This window comes from Giraffa tippelskirchi, chromosome 10 (assembly GCF_054371585.1).
Source record: "Giraffa tippelskirchi isolate mGirTip1 chromosome 10, T2T-mGirTip1v1.2.pri, whole genome shotgun sequence".
NCBI classification, from domain to species: Eukaryota; Metazoa; Chordata; class Mammalia; order Artiodactyla; family Giraffidae; genus Giraffa; species Giraffa tippelskirchi.
In genome coordinates, this window is record NC_137284.1 from 121,067,091 (window position 1) to 121,090,581 (window position 23,491).

Consider the following 23,491-nt stretch of genomic DNA (forward strand, 5'->3'; position numbering starts at 1 on the left):
GGGGGACTGTGATTGATAGAGCATCCTTCTCTGGCCTTAGCCCCCCTGCCATCACCATCACCTCTGAAAAATGGAGTCTTTCCTGCCATATCAGTAAACAAGGATGTCACAGCCATCAGAGACTGCAGCCCTCCATGTGTGAGCCGGTGAGCCCTGAGGGAACTCAGGAAGGAAAAGAACACCTGCCATCTAGCAGCCATCAGACTGAAGCCACTCACTACCACTGAGCCCGGAGGAAACTCAGGATATGAAAAACACAGGATATGGCCCCAGATAGCTGAGGGCATATCAAAGGAATGATTTCACTGAGCCCAGACTTGCATCTTTCCATACACAGAAAAGCACTAAATTCCTTAACTTATCTGTTTTTCTTTAATTAAAAATAATCTTTTGATGTTCAGACTATGCCCTTTGTTGCAAAACTTCTATATAACCTGACTCTCTCCTTGCCTCCTTGGAGCAGCTCTCTCGGGGTCACTTGAGATACTGTCTCCTAGGCTTGAAGTCCTAAAAACTCCCACCAAATTAAACGTAACTCTCAGCTTCTCGGTTGTGAATATTTTTTAAGTCGACACCTCCATAAATTAAAACCCACAGGCACAACCCAGACATACGTCCATCTCATGTGAATCCTGACTGAAACAAATGAGCTCTGAAGAAGAGATGCATTTGAGACAAGCAGGGTGACCAAGTCCAGAGCAGGACTCAATTATCTGTAACTGTGGGCAGCGTGGTCAGCTGCCAGAGGGGTGTCAAATTGGCACCAGCCACAACGTGCTGGACAGAGGAGCCACTCTCCAAGGCTGCAAGGATGTGGCGTGCTGATGGGTAGGATCTGGGGGGAGGGTACAGACCCACAAGACTGGCCAGGCATTAGTTCCTGTCAAAGAGGACTGTGGGTGCCTGGGGGCGGTTGTTATGTTATTGTCTCTAACTTTGAGCATGTGTGAATTTCCTAAAACCTTCAAGGGCAAGGTTTACATCTGACTTGTTCCTGCTGCATCCCCATCACCCAGGACAGTTTGGGCACACAGTAGAGAGCTGGCAGCTGTTTTCTGAACCCAACTAAGGACACATGCTTCACGGCGACACACAGAGGCACCACATCCTCTTCTGCATGGCACTCCAGGCCCCTCCAGGCCACCTGCCTCTCCCTTCACTGCTCCTCTGCAACGAGGCCTCAAGTCAGCCTTGCTCCCCACACCTCGCTCCTCCCTCTGCCTGGACCACACCTCCCCACAAAGGGACCTGAGCCACTGCAGCTGCTGAACACAAGTTTCCTCCAGCAGACTGGGTGGGTGAGTTTCTACAGGTGGCCGGATACAAATGACAGACTCATTAGAGTTCCAAACATCTACTGGTTTTCCAACAAACACTATTTATTCCCTGCTAATCAAGGGATAATTAAAGAAATCCAGGTTCATTATCCAGGATGCAGAAAGTTCAGAAAATTAAACATTATATCTCACAGCTTAGCAATAACCATGGTTACTCTGGGATATTTCATTCCAGACTTTCTTTTTCTCTCTGGCACTCATGCAAGTGTGTGTATAGTATGTGCACACACAGTGTGAAAATTGGGATTCTACTCTATATGCAACTTTACATTCTACTTTGATCACTTAAAATCATACCCTTGGGTCAGTTTTCCAAGCTGAGCTCAGGTGATGGTCCCATGGCCACCCCTTTCAGGCTGTGCTCATGATATCTCTTTACATCCTGACCACATCTTGTTCAGCAAAATCCTGGTTTCACAAAATTGGCTCAAGGTCTCCCTGCCTGGATTGTAATTTCCCTGGCCGAGGGTCTCTGACTCTGTCTTGGGGGCTCCAGTCCGCCCCCCACCCCCACAGACAGCAGGTGCACAGGCAGCTTTGCTGAAGGAACACTGTCAAGCAGAGTCACAACTGGACTCTGAGCACAGGTCAGGCCTGGATGTGGCCAGCTTCATGCGGCTATGGGACCAGCTGTCAGAACAGGAAGGTATGACCCTCTGAAATGACCCAAGGACAGTTTCCTGAGGAGGAAGAAGAAAGATGGGGGATAGGAAGGATGGACATGAACATACACCCAAGCAGCTTAGAACTGGGTGGGGAGCTCCACCCTCCAACAGGCTTCCATGGGTTCCTTTCAGAATCATCCAGAGTAACACAAGTAACTGAGAAATAATGCCCTCACTAACACAGGTCATCACTGTCATCCATCAGGCACTGGACCCCTTACACTCCTGTCCAAGTGCTCCTTGGTGTTGGGTCCTCATGGTCTGGAAAGGCTCCCAAAGTGTCTGAGTTCAGGGACAACAAGGACTGGCCAAGCCCAAGGGCTGGCATCCCCAGGGAGAGCCCCTGGCAGACTCCACATACCCCAGGAATGCTTGGACCTAAAGAGGGCAAGCCTCTGCACTCGTCCAAGCTCTCTAACCACCCATGATGTGTGCGGGTCAGCTGCCTGGCCCTGGGCACCACCCTGAATCCAATGCATCCCCCTCTTGTGCCTGGCAATGGCCACGCCGGGGCTGAGAACAAGCTCTTGTTGGAAACAGTCCCTGAAGGATTCTTGGTGTCATGACCAGAGCTGAAGACCATGTTCTCACCTGCCCGTCACCCCTGAGGACCAGTCTGCCTGGCCCAGCCGACAAGAGGCCAACACGGACTCAGGCTCATCTCCGAGGCTGGCACACCAGGAACCCTCCCCACTACCCACGCCTCCTGGAAGCAGCCAGAGGGGCATCAGCTTTGTCCAGCCAGATCACTTTCCCATGGGAAAAGCTGACATCCAGAGATGGGCCCACCTCCAACAGGTGGTGGTGGAGCAAGGCTAAACCCAGGACAGGTGTTTCTCCGTAAACTCAAAGGGTGTGGCCAGTTTCCGAGATACACACAGACATCAGAGCAAACGCAAATCTAAAATAGATCGAATAAATGGAGGAAAGGTCAAAAACATAGTGCACATCTGCGGTAGTCAGCCGTGGATCAGGGTAAGCAAACCGTCAGCTCCTACGGAGATGAAGACAAACACACTACCCACCAGGGACCTTCATAAATGAGGGTGTGTTTGCATCCCCGGGGTCACCACACCTTCCACACAGGGCGCTTGGACATAAAACAAGCACATACACAAGGAAAACACGTCCAGGTGCTGCTCAGAACAGGACACAAGCAGGTAAGAGTGAAAATATACTGAAGACACAAAACGTCAATGCACGAAAGAACAGAAGCAGAAAGCAATAAATAAGCAAACGAGGCCATTTTAATTTCGAGCTTCCTCACGGTCAGTCACCTCAACAAGGACAGAAGATTCAAACTGCTTCTAGAGAAGAAACAATTTCCAGAGAAGACGGAAGCTGCACTGGAAGCTGCACATGGCAGGTTAGACGCTGTAGATGCAAAGATTAGTGAACCTGAAAGCGCAGCAGTACAAACTGTCCAAAATGAAACAGAAAAAAAACAAACAAAAAAACTAATTTTTTATAAAGATCATCATCCTGGACTTCCCTGATGGTACAGTGGATAGGAATCCACCTGTCAATGCAGGGGAGATGGTTCAATCTCTGGTCCAGGAAGATTCCATATGCCACAGAGCAACCAAGCCCATGCACCGCAGCTACTGAGCCTGTGCTCTAGAGCCCAGGAACCACAACAACTGAGCCCACGTGCCACGGCTACTGAAGCCCACAGACCTTAGACGTGACCTGTCCCTGAAAAATCTCAAAACCCCAGGGATCAAACCCACAGCACACAAAAGGGGGCAGGCATCCTGAGATGTCACCAACTGACTCCCAGCAGACAAGTTTCACGTCCAGGTAGTCGTCCCAGAAAAGGGCAGTGCAGGCCTCCTCCAAAGAACCCTCCCTCCACCAAGGTCAGCCCAGGCGACATCTACCAAGGGACAGAGAAGGTGGAGGGTGGCCCGCAGGCAGTCCATGCTCACGCAGGGCCCCCAACCCAGCCAGTGCCTCATCCTGCCCAGGGCCCTTCATTGGAGGTGCTGACTGGGTTCATGCAGCCTCTTGCCATCTGCAAAGGCAGCAAGCACTCTGGTCCCAGGGGAGGAACCAGTGAGGCTGAAACAACAGCCAAGACCACATCTCCACCAGAGGATCCACCAGGCATGTCCTGGCCCCGGGAGCAAACTCATCAGATGAAGGGGGTGGCTGCACTTACCGTGGCCAGCTCGTCAAACTTCCCGAAGAGCTCATTAAGGAGTTTCACCAGCTCCTGGGCCGTGCACTGTGACGCCAAGCCTGTGAAGCCCACGATGTCTGCAAAGAGGATGCTGCAAGACAGAGAGGTACCAGCTGTCCTCTTCCATCGGCTCATTCAGATGTCACCTGAAACCACAGCCCCCCGCATAGCCTGCTGGATCCAGAACAAGACTGAGGTTGAGAGAAGCCAGGGGACTCTTCGGTCACAGAGGGAGGAAATGCTGGAGCCACTCAGAGTTCCTGCTGACTCCTCCCAGGACACTGGAGGGTCAGCGGCGACCCTCACATGCTGTCTATATACTCGGCATCCCCCAGACCCAGGGAGCAGCTCAACGTCCACTAGGCCTGCTCCACTTCCCGGGGTGGCCTGGTGATGGGGTCATGGCTGGTGGCAGGTGAGCAAAAGTGACATGTTCTCAAGGAATGAGCAGCCTTCACATCATCTCCCCCCCCACACAACTGATGCCAGTGACTGAGCCCAGGCCCTGTCAAAGCCCCCCAGGGGTGCTGTGCTGTGGGCAGGGCCACCCTTCAGTCGGCTACAAGGGTGAGGGCAACATCTCTCTTAGATGCTGGGCATCCATTTACTACAGTACCCTTGTCAGTGTAAACAACACCATGTCCACCCACAGCACATAGTCAGCAACCTGAATGCTGCAAAGACTTTGAAAGTCTTAAGTAATGAATCAACACAGGGGACCAATGCAGGACAGAGAAATTGTAAAGCAACAGAGAGCTTCCCCTAGCCGTACGTTTGGAAGAGGGTGGGGTTCCTGCTGAGTCCTCCAAGCACCTCAACCCCCCACAGTTGTGAGGGACAACGGAGAGGTGACCAGGGGCCTAGCTCAGGACAAGCTGCTCCGCAGAAACCACTCAGGAGAGACCACGAGGCCTGATCATGGAGTTCCTGGACCAGTGCCGGTGTCACCTCCAAACCACTCACCCCAGGGGAACACCGCTCACTGTTGACGACATCGCATAGCCAACTTTTGTCACCTTCAGCCAAAAGCACCCTCAGCTCTGAGACTTGGGAGATCACTCACCTGGGTACTGGAGAGGTTGATGAGACTTAAACGTGCTTCTCCAGTTTAAATGAAGAAAGTGATGTATAATTATAGTAATTTGTTCTTTTGACACACTTGCATTCATATCTTAATTCCTGATGCCAGATCTTAACTCAGGGTTGAATTTTCAATAATACCTCATGCCAGAAAGTGGGGACCCACATTATAGGCAGAAAGTGGGAACCCACATCTCAGAGAAGCTTCTCTCTGATGAGGTCCTCACCCCACCATGTCAACCATGCCCTACCCAAGTGCAGAGAGCAGCTGTGTTCACCCCAGGACAAGTCTCATATGCCATTATAATTCTCTAACTGCAGAAGAGCATCCCCCACTGAGACGGTGAGGAGCTTAAGGATGCAGACCTGACTTGTACATCCCACTGTACCAAACACAGAGCAACAGGAGATACATATCTGTGTTAGGAATGAATGAATGGGTAAAAACTGTGTCTAGGCTACAGGTGTGTCACTGATACTGAGAAGCTGAGCAAAGGGACTGCAAGAGTGGGAGGAGACAAACAACAGTTTTCTCCCCTCTGTTTAGTATAAAATTCAAGCTTCTTTGCATCTCTGAGGATACACCATGATTTCTTCCCTCTTATAACTACCCATGCATTCACATGCCCTCCTCTAGCCTCCGGTTTCTCAGTCTCTGCTCATTCATTTAGTTCCATGAACACCGACTGAGCACTGCCCACCTCCACGCAGGGAAGCCCCCAGTGTTTCCCTGCCTGTCCACCTCCACAACCCGTGGGAAAACTCACCCCTAAAGCACCCAGGTAGCAGATCTCTTACACCCCAGGTCCCTGTCCTCAGGAGCTCAACATCTGGGAAAGAAGGCTCAGAGCAGAGAGGGACAGAGCACAGTGAAGCAATGATATGGTAAGGCTGGAATTCAGCAGGAAGGCACAATACCCACTTCAAGGATGCAGCCAGGCTGGAGCAGAGCCTGGAGCCTCTCCAGAGATTTTCCAGACAAACAAGAAAGGAAAGAAGGAAGAAAGAAAGGAAGAGGGGTTGATTCAGAAGTGCAAATAGTATGTGGAAACTAAGATGGGTGAGAAACCATATAGTAACTTATCAAAAGCTGAGAGAGGCAGACTGGTTGGGACATGGATACAAGCAGTAAGCAGTGGAACACAAGTATCCAAGATGAGAGGTTCCTGAGTGTCAGCCCAGGAAAGGCAGGAGGGGGAGAAGTGGTTAGACCTTGGATTCCAGTAGGACTGTCCAGCTCTGCTAGTTATGGCAATGTGCTGGGACCTCAGGCAACCTACCCAACACTTTAATATGTCAGTCTTTCCATCTTTAAAATGGGAATAAGACCAGAGTCCAGATGATAGGTTGTGAGAGTTAAAGGGATTAACAAAGCACTTAGAATAACTGCTGCTAAGTCACTTCAGTCGTGTCCGACTCTATGCGACCCCATAGACAGCAGCCCACCAGGCTCCGCCATCCCTGGGATTCTCCAGGCAAGAATACTGGAGTGGGTTGCCATTTCCTTCTCCAGTGCATGAAAGGGAAAAGTAGAAGTGAAGTTGCTCAGTCGTGTCTGACTCTTAGCAACCCCATGGACTGTAGCCTACCAGGCTCCTCCGTCCACGGGATTTTCCAGGCAAGAGTACTGGAGTGGGGTGCCATTGCCTTCTCCGACTTAGAATAACACCTTACACCTAATAAGAGCTCACCAATTGCTTAGTTACAATAATTTGTGAGTGTTACAATGCAATAAATACTTATTGAAGGATCTACATGTTAGGCTGTGTTCTAGATGCTTGGGACTTAGCAGTGAACAAAAAGATTCACACATCACTGCCCTCCAGAAGTTTCCATTCTAGTCGGAGGAGATGGATGCTCACAGTATGGCAAAGGTGACAAGTGTAACTATGGAGGAACATGAAGGAGGGAAGATGAGTGTGGAGCTCTGAGTACGTCAGGTGACATTTGAGTCCTGAAGGGAGGAGAAGGGGAGCCATGAAGACACCAGAGAAGGTTCCACGCAGAGAGAACAGCAGCTGGTACTGTTGTGATTTTTGCTGGGTATAGAATTCTTATCTTCCTAGTTCAGCTTTTGAATAAGCCGTGCCACTGCCTTGTGGCCTCCGTGGTTTCTGATGAGAAATCTGCTAGAAACTTTACTAAAGTGCTTCTCTCTTCCTGCTTTCAAGATTCTCTCCATGTCTTTGGCTTTTGACAGTTGGATTATGATGCGTGCAGGTGTGGTTCTCTTTGAGTTTATCTTAACTGAGCTTCTCTGATGTGTAGGTAAGTGTTCTTCATCAAACTTGGGACATTTGGGGCCATTGTTTTTTTTCATTTTTCTTCCCCTTTTCCTCTTTGCTCAGACTCTCATTATGAGTGTGTTGCTACGTTTGATGGTGTCCCTCAGTTCTCTGTTCATTTTTCTTCATCCTTTTCTTCATTCTGTTCTTCAGACTGGATAATTTCAACTGACTTATCTTGAGAAGGCAATGGCACCCCACTCCAGTACTCTTGCCTGGAAAATCCCATGGACGGAGGAGCCTGGTAGGCCACAGTCCGTGGGGTCGCTAAGAGTCGGACACGACTGAGCGACTTCACTTTCACTTTTCCCTTTCATGCACTGGAGAAAGAAATGGCAACCCACTCCAGTATTCTTGCCTGGAGAATCCTAGGGACAGCGGAGCCTGGTGGGCTGCCGTCTATGGGGTCGCACAGAGTCGGACACGACTGAAGCGACTTAGCATAGCATAGCATAGCATATCTTGAAATCCACTGACTCTCTTCAGTCTGCTCAAATCTGCTGTTAAGCCCCAGATGAATTTTTCATTTTATTTTTCACACTTGAAATTTCTATTCAGTTGTTCATTTATATAATTTTTATCTTTTTATTGGTATTCTTTATTTGATGAGAAATCACTCTCATATTTTCTTTTAGTTTCTTAGACATCGTTTGTTCTTTGAACATACCTAAAATAGTTGATTTTAAAGATACTATCAAGTTCAACGTCTGGGCTTCCTCTGGGATAGTTTCTATTGATTGCTTTTTAAATATATTCTTACGTAAGCCATGCATTCTTGTTTTTTGCATGTTTCATATATTTTTATTGAAAACTGGGTGATATAACATGGCAACTCTGAAAAACACATCCCCCTCAGGGTTTGTTGCTGTTACTGTTTGTTTATACTATTGCTTCTTTAGTGACTTTTCTGAACTAATTCTATAAAGTCTGTATTCTCTATTATGTGATGCTACTAAAGTCTTTGCTTCATTAACTCGGTATAGTGTTCAGTTAATGACTAGACAGAAATTTTCTTAGATGTTTGGAGCAAATAAGTCTCTCAATCTTTGACAATGGTGTGTATGTGAATGTTGGGACATGCTTTCAACACTCAGCCAGGACATACTGGGCTTGGACATAAAAGGACTGTAGAGAGCCCAATGAGATGTCCATTTGGGCTGTAGAAAGATGTCTCTGAATCCTGATGGAGGGCAGCCAGAAGGGCTATGGTGTAGCTGGCACTATCTGTGACAGGGAGCCTCAGCTTCCTCTCCTATCTCAGGGCTGTCCTGCCTGCACCAAGCACACTGGCCCCCATAGTCTCTCAGTCATGTCCGACCCTTTGCGACCCCATAGACTGTAGCCCACCAGGCACCTCTGTCTATGGGGATTCTCCAGGCAGGAATACTGGAGTGGGTTGCCATGCCCTCCTCCAGGGGATCTTCCCAACCCAGGGATCGAACCCAGGTCTCCTGCATTGCAGGTGGATTCTTTATCAGCTGAGCCACAAGAGAAGCCCAAGAATACTGGAGTGGTTTGCCATGCCCTCCTCCGGGGGATCTTCCCAACCCAGGGATCGAACCCAGGTCTCCTGCATTGCAGGCAGATTCTTTACCAGCTGAGCCACAAGAGAAGCCCAAGAATACTGGAGTGGGCTGCCATGCCCTCTTCTAGGGGATCTTCCCAACCCAAGAATCCAACTGGGGTCTCCTGCATTGCAGGCGGATTCTTTACCAGCTGAGCTATCAGGGAAGCCCACCATAGGATGTGGACAGAGATTTTTCAGCAGCAAAGGGGAGTAGTAATTTGTCACATCTGTATTTACCGTTATAGGAGAGAAGAGGAAGAGAAAGGCACTCAGGTGCCCCATGCACGTGCCCACCTCTACCTGCTGCCCCAGAAGACCCCGGATATCTGAAGCTTTCCTTGCTGTATGCAGATGCTCTGTCCTGGCAAGGTGTGCCCTGGATTGTTCTAGTAGTCTAGTCTTCTCAGCAGGGCATTTGGTCACTAAATCAAGTTCTTACCCAGTAATAAAAGGTAATGTACAAAGTGGAAAGGTCTAGGCAGAAGTCAGCATCAGCCAATCCTAGACTAGCTTTAACCTTATCACTCACTGGCCAGGGAGTCCTGCACACTCACTTCACTCTGCTGAAGCTCAAGTTCCTCATCTATAAAGTAGAGGTGACAGTGCTCATAGATATCAAGGGTGTGATGATATTAAACAGAACCAAGTGACCTTTCCTGACTGGGCTTGCACGTTGGCCCCACACATCAGGCCTTAATCCCATTTGGCTTCACCATCTTCTATAGGAAGACAGAACTGGTCCTTATCAAGAGACACAACAGTTGGAGTGAGTGCACTCAGCAGACAGCTGTTAGCCACACCAGCCCACACACAGGGGCGCCTGGACCCTGACAAGGATGGGCTGGCAGCAGTGGGCCTTGGCTCATTTCAGATGAACAAGCACCAGCTCATGGGGACCCAGTCTGCAGCTCTCAACACAGACAGAAGGAGGATTTTCTTATCCTTTTGTGTCCACAGGGGCTCAGTGGGCAGGGAGGCCTGACACCTACACCCAAGAAAGCCAGCCAAGACCAGAAGGAGAGAGAGTGCATGGGTCCTTCAAACCATCATTTCCTACCTGACACTTTTGTCAAGTATTACTCCCAGACAGGAAATATTGCTATTCTAAGTACCTTTAAAGGCAATGCATGATTTAATACAATAAATTACATTTTAACAGAATCTTTAAAAACAAATTAGCAAACTTTAGAGTGTCCAGGGAAAGTCGGTTCATTCCAAGGGCTCGGTTTCCTCACCTATAAAATGGGAATAACCGTCTCTACCTCCTGGGGCTGCCATGAGATGAACAGAATAAAAGGAACACCTACCCCAGAGCCCAGCACTAACTAGAACAATGCTCAGTTATTAACCCGATACAGGCAAATTCCCAGTCCAATGGCCACTGCCCAAGTCTGGCTAAAGGACAGAGTTCCCATGCTCTCCAGTCAATACAGGAAACAGAAGGTGAAGAAATGAGAAAGAGCAACTGTGAAATGCATCATCCAAGAAGCCTACCCACACCCCCTGTGGGAACTGCTTCCCTGCTAGGCAAGCGCTCACCTGGGCTCCTGACCCACACCTGCTCCCTCCTTCCCTCAAATTAGGGCCCTCTGCTCACCTCTGCCATCAGCTCTTCCTCCTCCATCACCTCCACCTTCACCAGCACCTCCCACCTCCACCATCATCACCCACCTCTGCCACCTCCTTCTCCTCCACCACCTCTACCTCCACCAACACTTCCCACCTACAACATCATCTCCACCTCCACCATCTGCCACCTCCTCCATCACTTCCCACCTCCTTGATCACCCCTCCCACACCTCCATCACCTCCCACCTCAGCTCCCCAGGACCATCACAGGGCCAAATCAGTGCCAGCTCTACCTCACGTTGTCATGCCGCTGGATGTAAATCTTGTGGAAAATCCTCTCAGGGGGCTTCAGGAAGTCCTCCTTCATCTCCATGGCAACATTCCGAGGCAGGAGGCTCATGAGCAGCCGCTCCTGGACAGAAGAGACAGGCTGGTGTGATACAGCAGCTCCTCCCTGTGATTCCTAGACATGCCCAATCCAGTGACCTCGGTGCCAAGGAGCTGCCCTCCATGAGGGGCCCCAGAGCCTCCTCACACACAGCCTGCATGTGGTCCAGTCCTACGGACCCTGCCCAGCGCCAGAGCTGTGGTGGGGTTGTGCCCAGGCCTGGACTGTCACTGCACAGGTAACTCGTTCCCAGAGTACTGGGCAAGCTTGCTGGGGCAAGCTCACCCGTGTGCCCGAGCTCCAGTGAGTGGGGGTCACAAGGAGGAGACACCACTGCCTCCAACCAGGCCTGTCCAGCCTCACTCCCCACACCACCGCCCAACACAGCCTCAAGAGGGACCTCAAGATGGGCTGCCCATGCCCAGCGACAGACAGGAGCCCATGTTCCACAGAGATAAGTGACTTTGGACACAATGCGGCATTTTCTCCTGGTCTTGTCTTCTGATTTCTCACAGACCTGAAAGAGTCAAAGGTGCTCCACCCCCAAGAGTATGGACCAAATGCCTGGGCTTATCCACAGGAGCCATGCTGCCCCCGGGGGCTCTATCACCCTTTCTGGACCCTGGTTTCTTCCTCTGGTCCCCACCTCTCCTCCTCATGATGGATCCTTCCCTGGCCTCAACCCCACTGGCCATATCGTGTCTGAGAAACCATGTTCTGGAAACCTGGGGTGAGACCCCCCACTTCTCCTTTAGTCCCTTTCAGAGCCCCTCCCCCACCACACACACTCTGCTTTGGGAAGAAAATAAAAGTGTGGAATTTAGATCCTGCCTGCAATCAAGTAAGACGTCCTACTTACAAGGGTGAACATGGGGCTGGGAGGGGGCAATAGTCCCTCCCTCACTCTCTCTCCAGTAGCACCCCCCAACCTGGCTGGCCCACAGCCCCTGGGCCTCAGTCTGGTCAACGGAGGAGGCTCAGAAGAAGCCACGTGGATTTCTGGCATCTCCCACTTAGACCAGGTAGCCGGGTGCAGTCCCCAGGTCCTGAGACCCTCCTAGACCCCAGGTCTACCCTGCAGTATGAGACCACATCCCTGACTGGGAGCAGCCGCTCCCACACGTGACATCTTCTGGAGGATGATCACAGCAGCAGCAGTGACAACAGTCACCGACCATAAAAGTCCTCTCACTTCCAGGAAATGGCCTCAGGGGCCTGGGGTGGGGGTGTGAGGGCTTCACCTCCTTGGCTCCAGATCATAAAGTTATTTTAAGATGGAAGAACGTACCTGATGCACAGGAAGTCTCCCCAGGTTACGTATCCCCATGTACACTTCTGAGGATGAAGGCCAGGCCCAGCCCCGCCCAGCACCAGGTGGAGTTGAGTGTGTGCCCAGGTGAACCAGGCCTGGTCTATGTGGGGTGGGGGGACCCACTGTGGCCCCCACACGGCTCCAGGCTGGACAGACCCCCACACTCAGGAGGAACATCACAAGAGCATAGCAGTCCATTGACACTCCGCGACCAGCCACAAGGGGAGAGGACCCTCTGAGACAGACGTGCTGGTCTAAGTAAGCATGTGAGGACAGCCTCGTGGGCAGAAAGTCCCAGTGCCCAGGGTGTGGGAGCTGGTGTGTGACTTGAGTGTAGACAGGGCCAGATCAGCCCTTCCTTAGCAGCGAGGCCTCTGGGGACAAACCTGAGCACCACCCATGGACAGGAGCCTCTGCAGGCGAGCCCGCTGTCCCTGAGAGTACTCGGCAGGGGGCTCATTCGGGCCACCATCAAAGGACCACCTGGAAGCTTCCAGAGATCGTCACTGCCCTGAGGTGCAAGGTGGGAAAACAGAAGCAGCTGGACGGGAAGGCAGGCCACCCTGGAAGGGCCCTGGGAACACGCAGAGCCCTCTCTGCAGGCCCAGCATCAGGGGCGTCTACAAGCCCAGGCCCCTCAGGCCACCTGCCAGTCTAGGGGCTCAGGGTGCACCCCAGAGCCCCGTGCAAAGGGTCTCAGGGAGAAGGAGAGTCCCAGGGCCTGCAGGACAGCTGCCTGGCCTCCCATCCCGACTCTGCCTCCTCCAGGGCCATTAGTTAAGCTCTGTCTCAATCCCACCCTGTCTATCAGGGTGATAATCACACCAACCTCCTCAGCAGGGTGTTCTGAGAAGGGGACAAACACCTCAGGCCCTCGCTGACCCACAGGGGTCCCTAACTTGTATCACTCCTCCCAGCACCTCTGATGACGGCTCTTAGCGGCTTCGCTCTTTTGTCTCCTGCATCTTTTAAATCTGTCACCTGCTCTTGGAAGAGCACTCGGGTGTCACCCAAGTCAAATCAAGCAAGGGGAACTGTCCTCCCTCATGCCCGTCTCACACCTCCCTTCACCGTCTCACAGCCTCAGAACTGACCGCTCTCCCTGAGTGAGCTCCCGGGGGAACCGCTGAGGAGAGCCTTCCCCTCTCTCGGTCTCTCCATCACCTCAGCTGTCCTGCATGACCTGGAGTTAGAACAAGGAAACCGAGGCAGCCACCGAGAGGGAACGACTGAAAAGGCAGAGGGACACTGACCAGCCCGGGACTTCAAGAGGAAATCGGGGGGCAGGTAATGGAGGGTTAGGCCAGGTGCTGCTGCAGCCCAGGGGTGCCCACCCAGCACAGTGTGGGGTGCCGAGACAGATGGCTGAGTTAGCACTGTCCCAGGATCCCTTCTCCCCACTAGCACCACAATCTAGCCCCTCATTCTCATCCAGGGACTTGAAAACCTGGAATGAAAACTATATTGTCCAGCCTCCTGTTCACCTAGATGTGGCCAAGGAGATAGGAGCTGAAGGATCAGGTGGAAATTTCTGGAATATTCCCTAAAGACTGTTCTTCTTCCCTCCTCCTGTTGCTGGGGATACAGTCATGATGGCTGGATCTGTACCTATCATCTTAGTTCAGGAGGATGAAAGCTATACACTAGCAATGGCAGACCATTTAACTAAATGGAGACTGGGTTGTGAGGATTGAATGGATCAGATCTGCATCACTGGCCATAAAGTGCCGGCCCTGGAATACGTATGTAAGAGAAAAAGAGTTATCTCACTTGCATAAGCCACTGTCATATGAAGTTCCTAACAGCAGACTATATTTCTGACCAAGGGCTCAGCATTAACTCCATCCACAAGATTAGTGATAGTGCCTGAAGCCAACACACATTAATAATCAAGACTTGAAAGTACACAACCTCGCCCACAGGGAGCAAAGCAGCCAGCCATCTGAAAAGATCAAGCGCCCATCCCTGATTAAAAACAAAAAGCAGCAAACAACTTAGCTGGCTGACATCATAAAGATAATACCTGAAATCCACATCCAATTCCAAATTCAGCCCTAAAGCCTCAGGCAGCAATAAACATTACATTAGAAGCAGACAGCTACATGATGAGTTCTAACTAGTGAAATAAGATACAAAGCCAGAAATCAAAGGGACAAATTTATAAATATGAATCATACAAAATATCCCAGCATCCTATGAAGGCTATATAAAAACCTCAATGTTTATCTTGATTATCAGAATGTGACTTAAATATATTAACCTTAATAAACATTAGATATTTAAACAACAATTATGAAGACTCTGTTTCTGAAAAGATGGAAAAGTACTTTTCCCTATTCCCCCACTAAGTTCACCGAAAGTCCTGGACATTACATATAAAACAGTCATCTGAAGGCTCTGAAAGGCAGAGGGAAGGAGGCAGAAACCTTTGTACGAGGGATGGCCTGGAGGTGAGGGCCTGGACTTTCTTTTTGTCTTACATATCCCAGACTGGGTGCTGGAATGTGGATGGCCCAGAAATGTCAACAGGGACAGCAGTAAGCTCCAACAAATTCAACCCTCTCTGACTAAAAGATCAGGACAAGGGTAGCCTCATGAGACGGAAACTGCTATACAATAATTGTCCCACTCCAGGCAAACCACTCCAAAAAATCAGCAAAGCTCCATCCTCCCCAGGCTGGGGTGCCAGAGAAGCCATGCAGGGAACTCTGCCTTTGCTCTCCACCAGCTGGTAACACCCAGTGCACCCCACCAACCTGCTCCACTGCATCAGCACAGACCAAGGGCTTTCCTGCTCCTCCCTCCAAGTCAGAAGCCAGAACTCTCGCCTGCACAGCAGTAAGGAGGTACCCCCACCACCATAAGCCCCAACAGAGGCTCAGTGTGGAACCTCGACTTGTACCTCAACAAGGAAGTATTGAGGTGGTGTTCTCCACCTCCCCCTACCAAATGAAGTCATAGAAAGCTAACCAAAAGAAGAAGTTCAAATAAGACACAGAGTCTCACACACAATATCCCAAGTCCAGGTTCCAATCAGAAATCACTCATCACACAAAGAACCAAAAAAATCTCAACAAATGAACAGAGGTTATCAACAGACTCCAACACCAAATGACAATAATCAGAATAACTAACAAGATTTTAAAGCCGTTACCCTAAGAATGATTCAATGAACAACTACAAATATGTTTGCAAAAGTGAAAAAACAGAAACTCTCAGCAAAAAAATAAAAGATACCAAAAAAAAAAATCAAATGGAAATTTTAAAACTAAAAAAAAAAAACCCTGAAATAAGAAGCTCAACAAATGGGAACATCAGAATGGAGGGGACCAAGGAAAGTTTAATGAACTTGAAGACAGAACAGTAGAAATTGACCAAACTGAAAAACAGAGAAAACAGACTGGAAAAATAACAGAAGAGTAGAAACAACCCAGACATCCATCAATAGATGAATGAATGGATAAACAGTGTGGTCCATCCACACAGTAGAATACTATTCAGCCATAACAAGGAATGAAGCACCGACCAATGCTACAACGTAGATACACCTTGAGAACAATATGCAAAGTGAAAGAAGCCAGACACAAAAGGCCACATACTATATGATTCCATTTATAAGAAACTTCCTGAGCAGGCCAACCCATAGAGACAGAACACAGATTAACAGTGTCTAGGTCTGAGAGGAGAGGATAAGGAGTGACCACTAATGGGTACAGCTTTCTTTTTGGGGTGGTTGAAAATTTTCAAAAAAATAGATTATTATGATGGTTACACACTCAAAATATCAGAAAAGTCATTTAGTTGTTTTGAACTTTAAATTGAACTTAATAGTATGTAAACTATAGATCAATAGGCTTTTTTAAATTAAAAATAACTAACAACTATGGTGGTTTCTAACAACTATGGTGGTGCTGTGAATGAGCCAGATCTGTTTAAAAATCCATCCTATATCACTTAAAAAGAAATTTGCTTTCTCTTGATAAATTTCCTCACACAGTGGGAAATCAAAATTGTTAAAGTTTTATTTATCTTGTTAGAATGACAAACTGAATATACACTTTGTAAACAATTGCATGCAATTTTGGAATTATGACCTAATAATGGCATTTGAGGCATGTTGGGGACTTTGGAGTGGTGGCCTCTGCAGTCAGGGCAAGGACACTGATCTCAGGGGGAAGACCTTGCAAGCCCAGGCTTCTTGGCCGGGCTTCAGGGAACAGTAGGGAGGAGGCCCCAGGGAGCTAAGCGGTGACCTTCAGAGGCCTCTCACTCCTTTCCCTATGCTCCCCAGATCTGACAGACTCAGACCTCAGGGTTAGACCCCAGTGGGGAGCTGTGATCACCTGAGGCCCCCAAGTGGTCTCTGTCTGCTCCCTACTCCCCCTCAGTAGAGCAGGTTGTCCAACTCTGCCCCAACTGTCTCCAAGCTGAAGGAAGACAGAGCTGCAGCTTACAAACCTGCCTGCCCTGCCTGGGATACCTGTGTGCCCCATCCCTCCCCCATTTGCTGAGTGAAAGCCACCTACTGCTCCCCATCTCCCAGCCTCCCCTACCTGGCAAACTCCTACATAACCTTCAAAGGCCCAATCAAATATTTCTATATTTCTTCCAATGCACACCTCCCTCCCCCAACCATGTAGCATGCTCCTCAGAACCCCCATCCTCCAGTTGGGCCTCCCCACAGGAGTCCCACATTTGGCTGAGACCAGGTTCCCTCCATCCCAGGGTCTCTGGAGCCATAGGCCAAGTATTCAGATGTGCCGGGTCAAGGATGACCACCCCCCGCAGGAATTCCAGCTGGGCCTCTCCCAACCCACTTGGCATCAAGAGGCAAAGGGCCTCAGGGCAGATACCACTCATGAATGCAGGACTAGGGGGGCAGAAGCTGCTCCCTTGTGCATCTGTCTGACCTGCATTTCTGAGATTCTGGAATTCTGGCTTTGAGTCCTCCAAAATCATGAGCAAGGTTACCCTGCACTCTCACAAGGAGTTTCTGTCCTATGGATGATCAGCTTGGAACAACGTTTTCCTCAGAAGTTTCTATGACTCAGCTATAGAACCACTGGGGTCTGGTGATGACTTTGGGGCGAGCTTTTCATTACTGAGTCAATTGTTTTAATGATCATAGGATGTTTCAGGCTTTCTTTTTCTTCTAGAATCAATTTCAGTAACTAACACCTTTCTGGGAATTTCTCCATTTTGTCTAAGTTTTCAAATATTCTGGCAAAAAAAAAAAAAATTTAAAAACCTCTAAGTATTTCCCTCTTATCTATTTTTAACCCAGCTTTATCTCTGGGGCGTATGTATTCCCGTTCCTAATCATCTTGTATCTGCTCTTTCTTCTTGGTCAGTCTCTCTAAGGCTTTTCTGTTTCAAAGAACCAACTTTTGTCTGAAACTGAAAGAGACCTATTAAAGAGACCCTTTCACAGCCCTTTGGAATATTTTAACCCAAAACCTCTGTGTGAGCCTTTTCAATGGCTGAGGAGACGAGGGCTATAAAGGGAGAAAGTGGGCCATGGCTGGTTTGGGGGGATTCTGGGCTGTGGCCTCTGCTGTCCTCACTGTGTCAGCAGCTACTTTGTCACTCGCCTTATCATCCTTCCCACATCATTTAAATTCTTCAAGCCAGCCCCAGTTCTCAGATTTATAAAACAGAATGAAGTTCTTACGTGCTCAACTATAGACACAGAGGCCTAAAATTAAAGATCTAAGAACCCAGAGGAAAGAACCCTTTCAGATCAAGCTCATTCGTCTGTTCTGCCAAGACCCTGCGGGACAGGACAGAGTCAGGCAGCTCTGTGTAGGGGCCACTGTCACTTCAGCATATACAAGCCTCTCTTATAGGAGTCAGCCTCGGGGACACCGACAACTCAGGTAGCTATTTCAAAGTATAGCAGAGAACCTTCCAGAATGAGAGTGTGCCCGATGAAGCAGACGGGCCCCCTGCCCATCCTCTTCAGCCCCTCTGGTCTTGCGGGCTGCACTGAGAAGGACCGACCACTTCAAACATTCCCACTGGTGAAAACGTCGGAGGAGGCCTTGCCCTGGGAGACTCGTCTGGGGAGACCATGCCTGCCCACAAGTGCAGGGAGAAGGGCAGGAGATAAATAAAAACTCAGATTTTGTAGACAAAGCAGATGGATTTTTTTTTTAAAACAGCAACTGCAGGGCTAATTAGTTCTAAACAATGTAGGAGGGGAGGGGATGTTCCTGATTACTGGAGCAATTATCACCTTCTTCTCAGGGTTGCCTTAAAAATCAGTGATTACAGGCATGGAAGGCCCACGGGTCTTCCTGGCTGAGAGCGGATGAGTGGTGAGAGCTCACAGTGGCATCCTTTCCTCCAACAGTCAGAGGCTCTCCCCAAGGGTTGTGATGAAATGCACCCTGAAACCTGCACAACTAAATCACTTTGCTGTACACTTGAAACTATTAATAACACAGTATTGTAAACCAACATGTACACTTAGTCACTAAGTCGTGTCCGACTCTTTGCGACCCTATGGTCTGTAGCCTGCCAGGTTCCTGTGTCCACAGAATTCTCCAGGCAAGAATACTGCAGTGGGTTGACATTTCCTTCTCCAGTGGATCTTCCTGGACCATGAATCGAACCCATGTCTCCTGCATTAGCAGGCAATTCTTTATCACTGAGCCACCAGGGAAGCCCCTATAAGCCAACTATACTTCAATAAAAAAGAAGTAACCGATCAACATGGGCAAGAACAATGTTGGCAGCAGATTTGTGCAGAGTGGGCACATCCCAGGGAGAAGACATCCCCTGGGGCTCAAGAGAAACATCTGCTTCAAGCCACGAAGCACAACCTTCTCCTGCCTGCCTCTCAAAGCCTCCAATCTCGATACCTCCAGGAGGATACTCACTCTGGAAGAGAGGAAAGAACAACCTGCCACCTTTAAGAGCATCTGCCTCCCACCTGCCTCCAAGTCCTGCCTCCACACTGACCCCTCAAACCTGCATCTGACCAACTGTCTGTCCTGTTCAAGCACATCAGAGGCCCCACATCATGTGCACACAGTCACGTGCATGTGCACGTCCTTCCACAGAGTGCAAAGCCCAGCCTCTCTCCCCAGCTCAGCCTCTGTGCTCAAGCTCCTCCTCGACTTGGCCTCATTCAAGGACCCCACTCCCACCCCTCTAGCCCCAGCGCAGTGTCACCCTGCCTCCTGCAGAGGCTGATAGGGGCATATCTGCTGTCACACAGGGGTCGCTCTGGAGCTGGACACCCCAGAGCCCCCTCCCAGAACCCAGGTGCACCTCCAGCATCCCCTCCACAAAACTGGGCTGCACTCACCAACATCCCCCCACATCACCCTGAGTGCCACCTGACGGAGTCAGGGCCTGGAGAAGACTCTAGAAGCAGCTATGGAACTGGACTGCTCTGTGACTTGAGCTGAGGCATGAAAATACAGATAGCTGACAAGCCCATATGGTCGGGGCACCCCTCGCCTGCAACTCAGGGGGCTGTGGTTTTCACACTGACACAGAGGCGTGAGTTGGGCAGAGGTGGCTGGCCACCTTCAGGCTCCCTTGGCCCAGCCGGGCCATCCCTCGGCAGGCTTTGATGTATTGAGTGCCTATGGGTGCTTGAGAGCCCTGAATGGGCGCTTGAGCCCCGTGTGAGCTCGAGGGTTTCCCTCTGCCACCCAAAGAGACAAGGCTCCCTGAGCTAAAAAACAGTCAGGCCAGCCAGAGGCAGGGAGTAACCCGAGTGCCAGGTACAAGGCTGCCCAGGGAGACAGCTGCCCTGTGATACCACCCGCTGGTTCCAATCAGAAACACAGAACAAGTCAGGATGCTGCCTCGCCCCCTCGCAGGACCAGCCAGGGGAACTCATGGGGATGACCCATCCTCACTCACTTCCACATTCCGTGTGCTCAGCTCTGCAGCAATAAATGAAACCACCAAGGAAGATGACTGATACATTGGAAAACATGAAAGATTGAGTTTTTACACAAAGAAAAGCAGAGCTAGAGGAACAGGCTTGGGCAACACGGGGATCCCTTCGATGAAGTGCCAGCCTTTCTCTAGTGAGAGGCTCGTTCAAACCCACAGGAAAGTCAGAGAATGAACTGGCAAAGGATTAGAACACGCCCTCCACACACAAATACAAATGGTAAGCACACATGGAGAAGTGGCCACTGCATTAGTAACCAGCATCCGAACAAACGGGAGGAACCAAGTTCTAACAGGATGGGGAGAAAGGGGAAGGAGGGAAAAAGTGGGTTATAGGCAACAGTGGGAATACACACCAGAACCCTGAATGCTAGGCCCACCCCAGCTTTCCCACCCATGGGACTGGGCAGGCCTGAGAATCTGTATTTCTGACAGGCTCCCTGTGAGGCTGGTTCTGTTGGCCCCAGGACCCCCCTCAGCCACTGCTCCCCAGAGCCCAGTGTAACTAATTATTACTTATAAAGATAAAAAGAAGCACAACATGTTTTGGAAAATGCCCAGGACCCAGGGAGAGAAGTAACATCCTATTTGCACTCCTGAGGATGTAACCAAAGATATTTCAAGTCTATATGAATAAAGATGCTTATGAAAAAGAAACATTTTTAAAAACATAGTATCTAAATGTCAGATGCCAGACATGCAGGCAGGCAAGGAAGCAGCAGCTGTTTTCCATTACCTTCAGAGCACCAGTGGATACACCTATGGGAAATAAGTCAAATGCAGAAATAAAATTCTGTATACACCAAAATGACAATGATGTGGGGAGAGAATGTGCATAAGGACAAAGACTTGAAAATACGGACCGTTCAGCTGGGTTGATGGGATTGGGTGACATTTACCATTATGTAGATTTCCTGCTTAAGAACATCAGGCCTGCTATCAGAACACAGACGTGTCTCTGAGCCTCCGTGAGTCTGGGTTTCCTCAGCTATGGGACTGAGAAAAGAAACCCTTGCTCTCAGAGCTGCAGAGAAGCGACACATGAACAGCAGCAGAGGCTGGGCTTGCAACTGCTCCATGAGAACAGGAGAGATTGCTCAGCCACTGTGTTCCCAGGGTGGGAACATGGGCACGGGGGAGAAATACATTTGCAAAACCCACACGTGTGGCCAGCTCCTCACCACTGACAGGCAGGACCCACCCAAGGGACAGAGGGCGCATTAAGCATTTGAACATGTTTTAAGGGTGGAAGCTAGGTAGTCTATAGGAAAGGCGGCAAGAATAAGAAAAGAAATGAAAGACAAAATCAGAGAAAGTAAGTCCAGAGAAAACCATAATTCTAAAAAAATACATGCACCCCAACATTCACTGCAACACTGTTTCCAACAGCCGAGACATGGAAGCAACCTAAGTGTCCACAGACAAATGAATGGATAAAGAGGATGTGCTATACTGATACAATGGAATATTACTCAGCAATAAAAAAGAATGAAATACCATATGTAGCAACATGGATGGACCTAGAGATTATCATACTAAGCAAAGTAAGTCCGACAGAGAAAGGCAAATATCAAATGATATAGCTTATATACGGAATCTTTAAAAAAAATGATACAAATGAACTTAAAAACAGGCTCACAGACATAGAAAACAAGCTATGGTTACCAAGGCAGAAAGGGGGGATGCATAAATTAGGAGTCTGGGATTAACATACACACACTACTATATATAAAATAGATAACCAACAGGGACCTACTATATAGCACAGGGAACTCTATTCTGTAATAATCTCTAAGTGAAAAGAATTTTTTGAAAAAAAATATATATGTATAACTGAATCACTCTGCTATATACCTGAAACTCACAGAACATTATACTGCAATAAAGACAAATAAATAATTTTTTATTTATTTAGAAATTATTTAGAAATTTTATTTATTTATTTATTTATTAGAAAACGTGGGAAAGGAAAACATTTGAAAGGATCTGGAGAACAGGGAAAACAGAGGGAATGCAAAGGAAGATTCAGATTCATCCACACAAGAATGGCCCCCACATCAACCTTTCCAGCACTTCAGCAGATGTATTTAAGGGGAGAGAATTCTGTAGACTCACTTTTGGGATCTCTTGGACGTGATGAAGGTAAAGACACCAAGTTCAAGGCCCTCTAAGCAACAAAGACTCCCCATTGGTGCTAATGATGCTGGTCTGGAAAAACGTTCAGGGCACAGCCCCAGAAGATACACTCCTTATACTTGAGCATGCACAAGTATACACATGTGTGTGCACACATATACACACATCCACATGCGCACATACACACAAATGCATACACATCCACAACCATACACACATGGACACGTGTACACAGACATACAGGCATGCACACAAGATCCACATGAATGCAAATCCACATACGTGGATATACCCACACACTAACATGAGCACATATACACATATATACATTTGTACACATGCCCCACATATCCAATATACATGTGTATAGAAATACAAATCCACACATACATGTGCACACAAAACACACATGTGCACATGTGCACATCACACGTGTGCACATTTCCTCACAGACAAATAGCTCCCACACCCATACACCACTCACAGACAAAGCCACCCACAGATATACACACGATCTAAATATACATAAGCCATCCACTTCGAAATGATATCCAACTTTTACTGTAAATACTAGGCATCATTACAATACCTATAAATGGAAATGTGTACATTTTTAAATGTACCGTCAGACTTCATGCCTTATATTTACCATAATAATAGCACCTCATTTACAAACCCATCCCATCCATACCACCCCAGGAAAACAAGCCTCTGCACTTTCATAAAACCCAGGAGTCTGGGGGCTCCTAGCTGAAGGCCTCACCCAGAGCACTCAGAGCAGCCCAGTGGTCCCAGGACAGCAGCAGAGGAAGCATCACTGCAGGAGTGAGCCCAGGACACGCAGCTGACAGTGGCTGGGCGGTGGGAAGCCAGCCCGGCTCCCTCCAAGCCTTTAGATCACAGGGTACAGTGCTGCTGCCCCCAGGGCTGGCAGAAGCCGGGCAGGGTGCTCTGCGGCCTCAGCCAAGCTCGGTTGTGGGGCTGCCATGGTGACCCCCACTTCCTAACAACTCAGCCCTTCCAGAGGCACCAAGCCCAGCTCTCCTCTGCCTCCAC

At 49.1% G+C, this 23,491-nt stretch overlaps 1 protein-coding gene and 1 long non-coding RNA gene across 7 annotated transcripts in view; one reads left to right on the top strand and one right to left on the bottom strand.

Moving 5' to 3' along the window:
- ADCY1 (adenylate cyclase 1) overlaps window positions 1-23,491 on the bottom strand; it is a 99,311-nt gene that overhangs the window by 60,551 nt on the left and 15,269 nt on the right. For all 6 annotated transcript variants that reach the window (XR_014065975.1, XM_081531081.1, XM_081531080.1 and 3 more), the window contains 2 exons: window positions 10,979-11,097; window positions 4,164-4,275 (listed from right to left, as the gene is read on the bottom strand). Coding sequence is in view for 5 of the 6 variants with exons in the window: in XM_081531081.1 (XP_081387207.1) it covers window positions 4,164-4,275; window positions 10,979-11,097 (231 nt within the window). In the remaining variant the exon portion in view is untranslated. The remainder of the gene's footprint in view (window positions 1-4,163; window positions 4,276-10,978; window positions 11,098-23,491) is intronic.
- On the top strand, window positions 7,436-10,291 carry LOC145522307 (uncharacterized). Its single transcript, XR_014065976.1, has 3 exons — window positions 7,436-7,532; window positions 9,362-9,568; window positions 10,074-10,291. It is a non-coding gene; the product is annotated as an uncharacterized LOC145522307 (long non-coding RNA).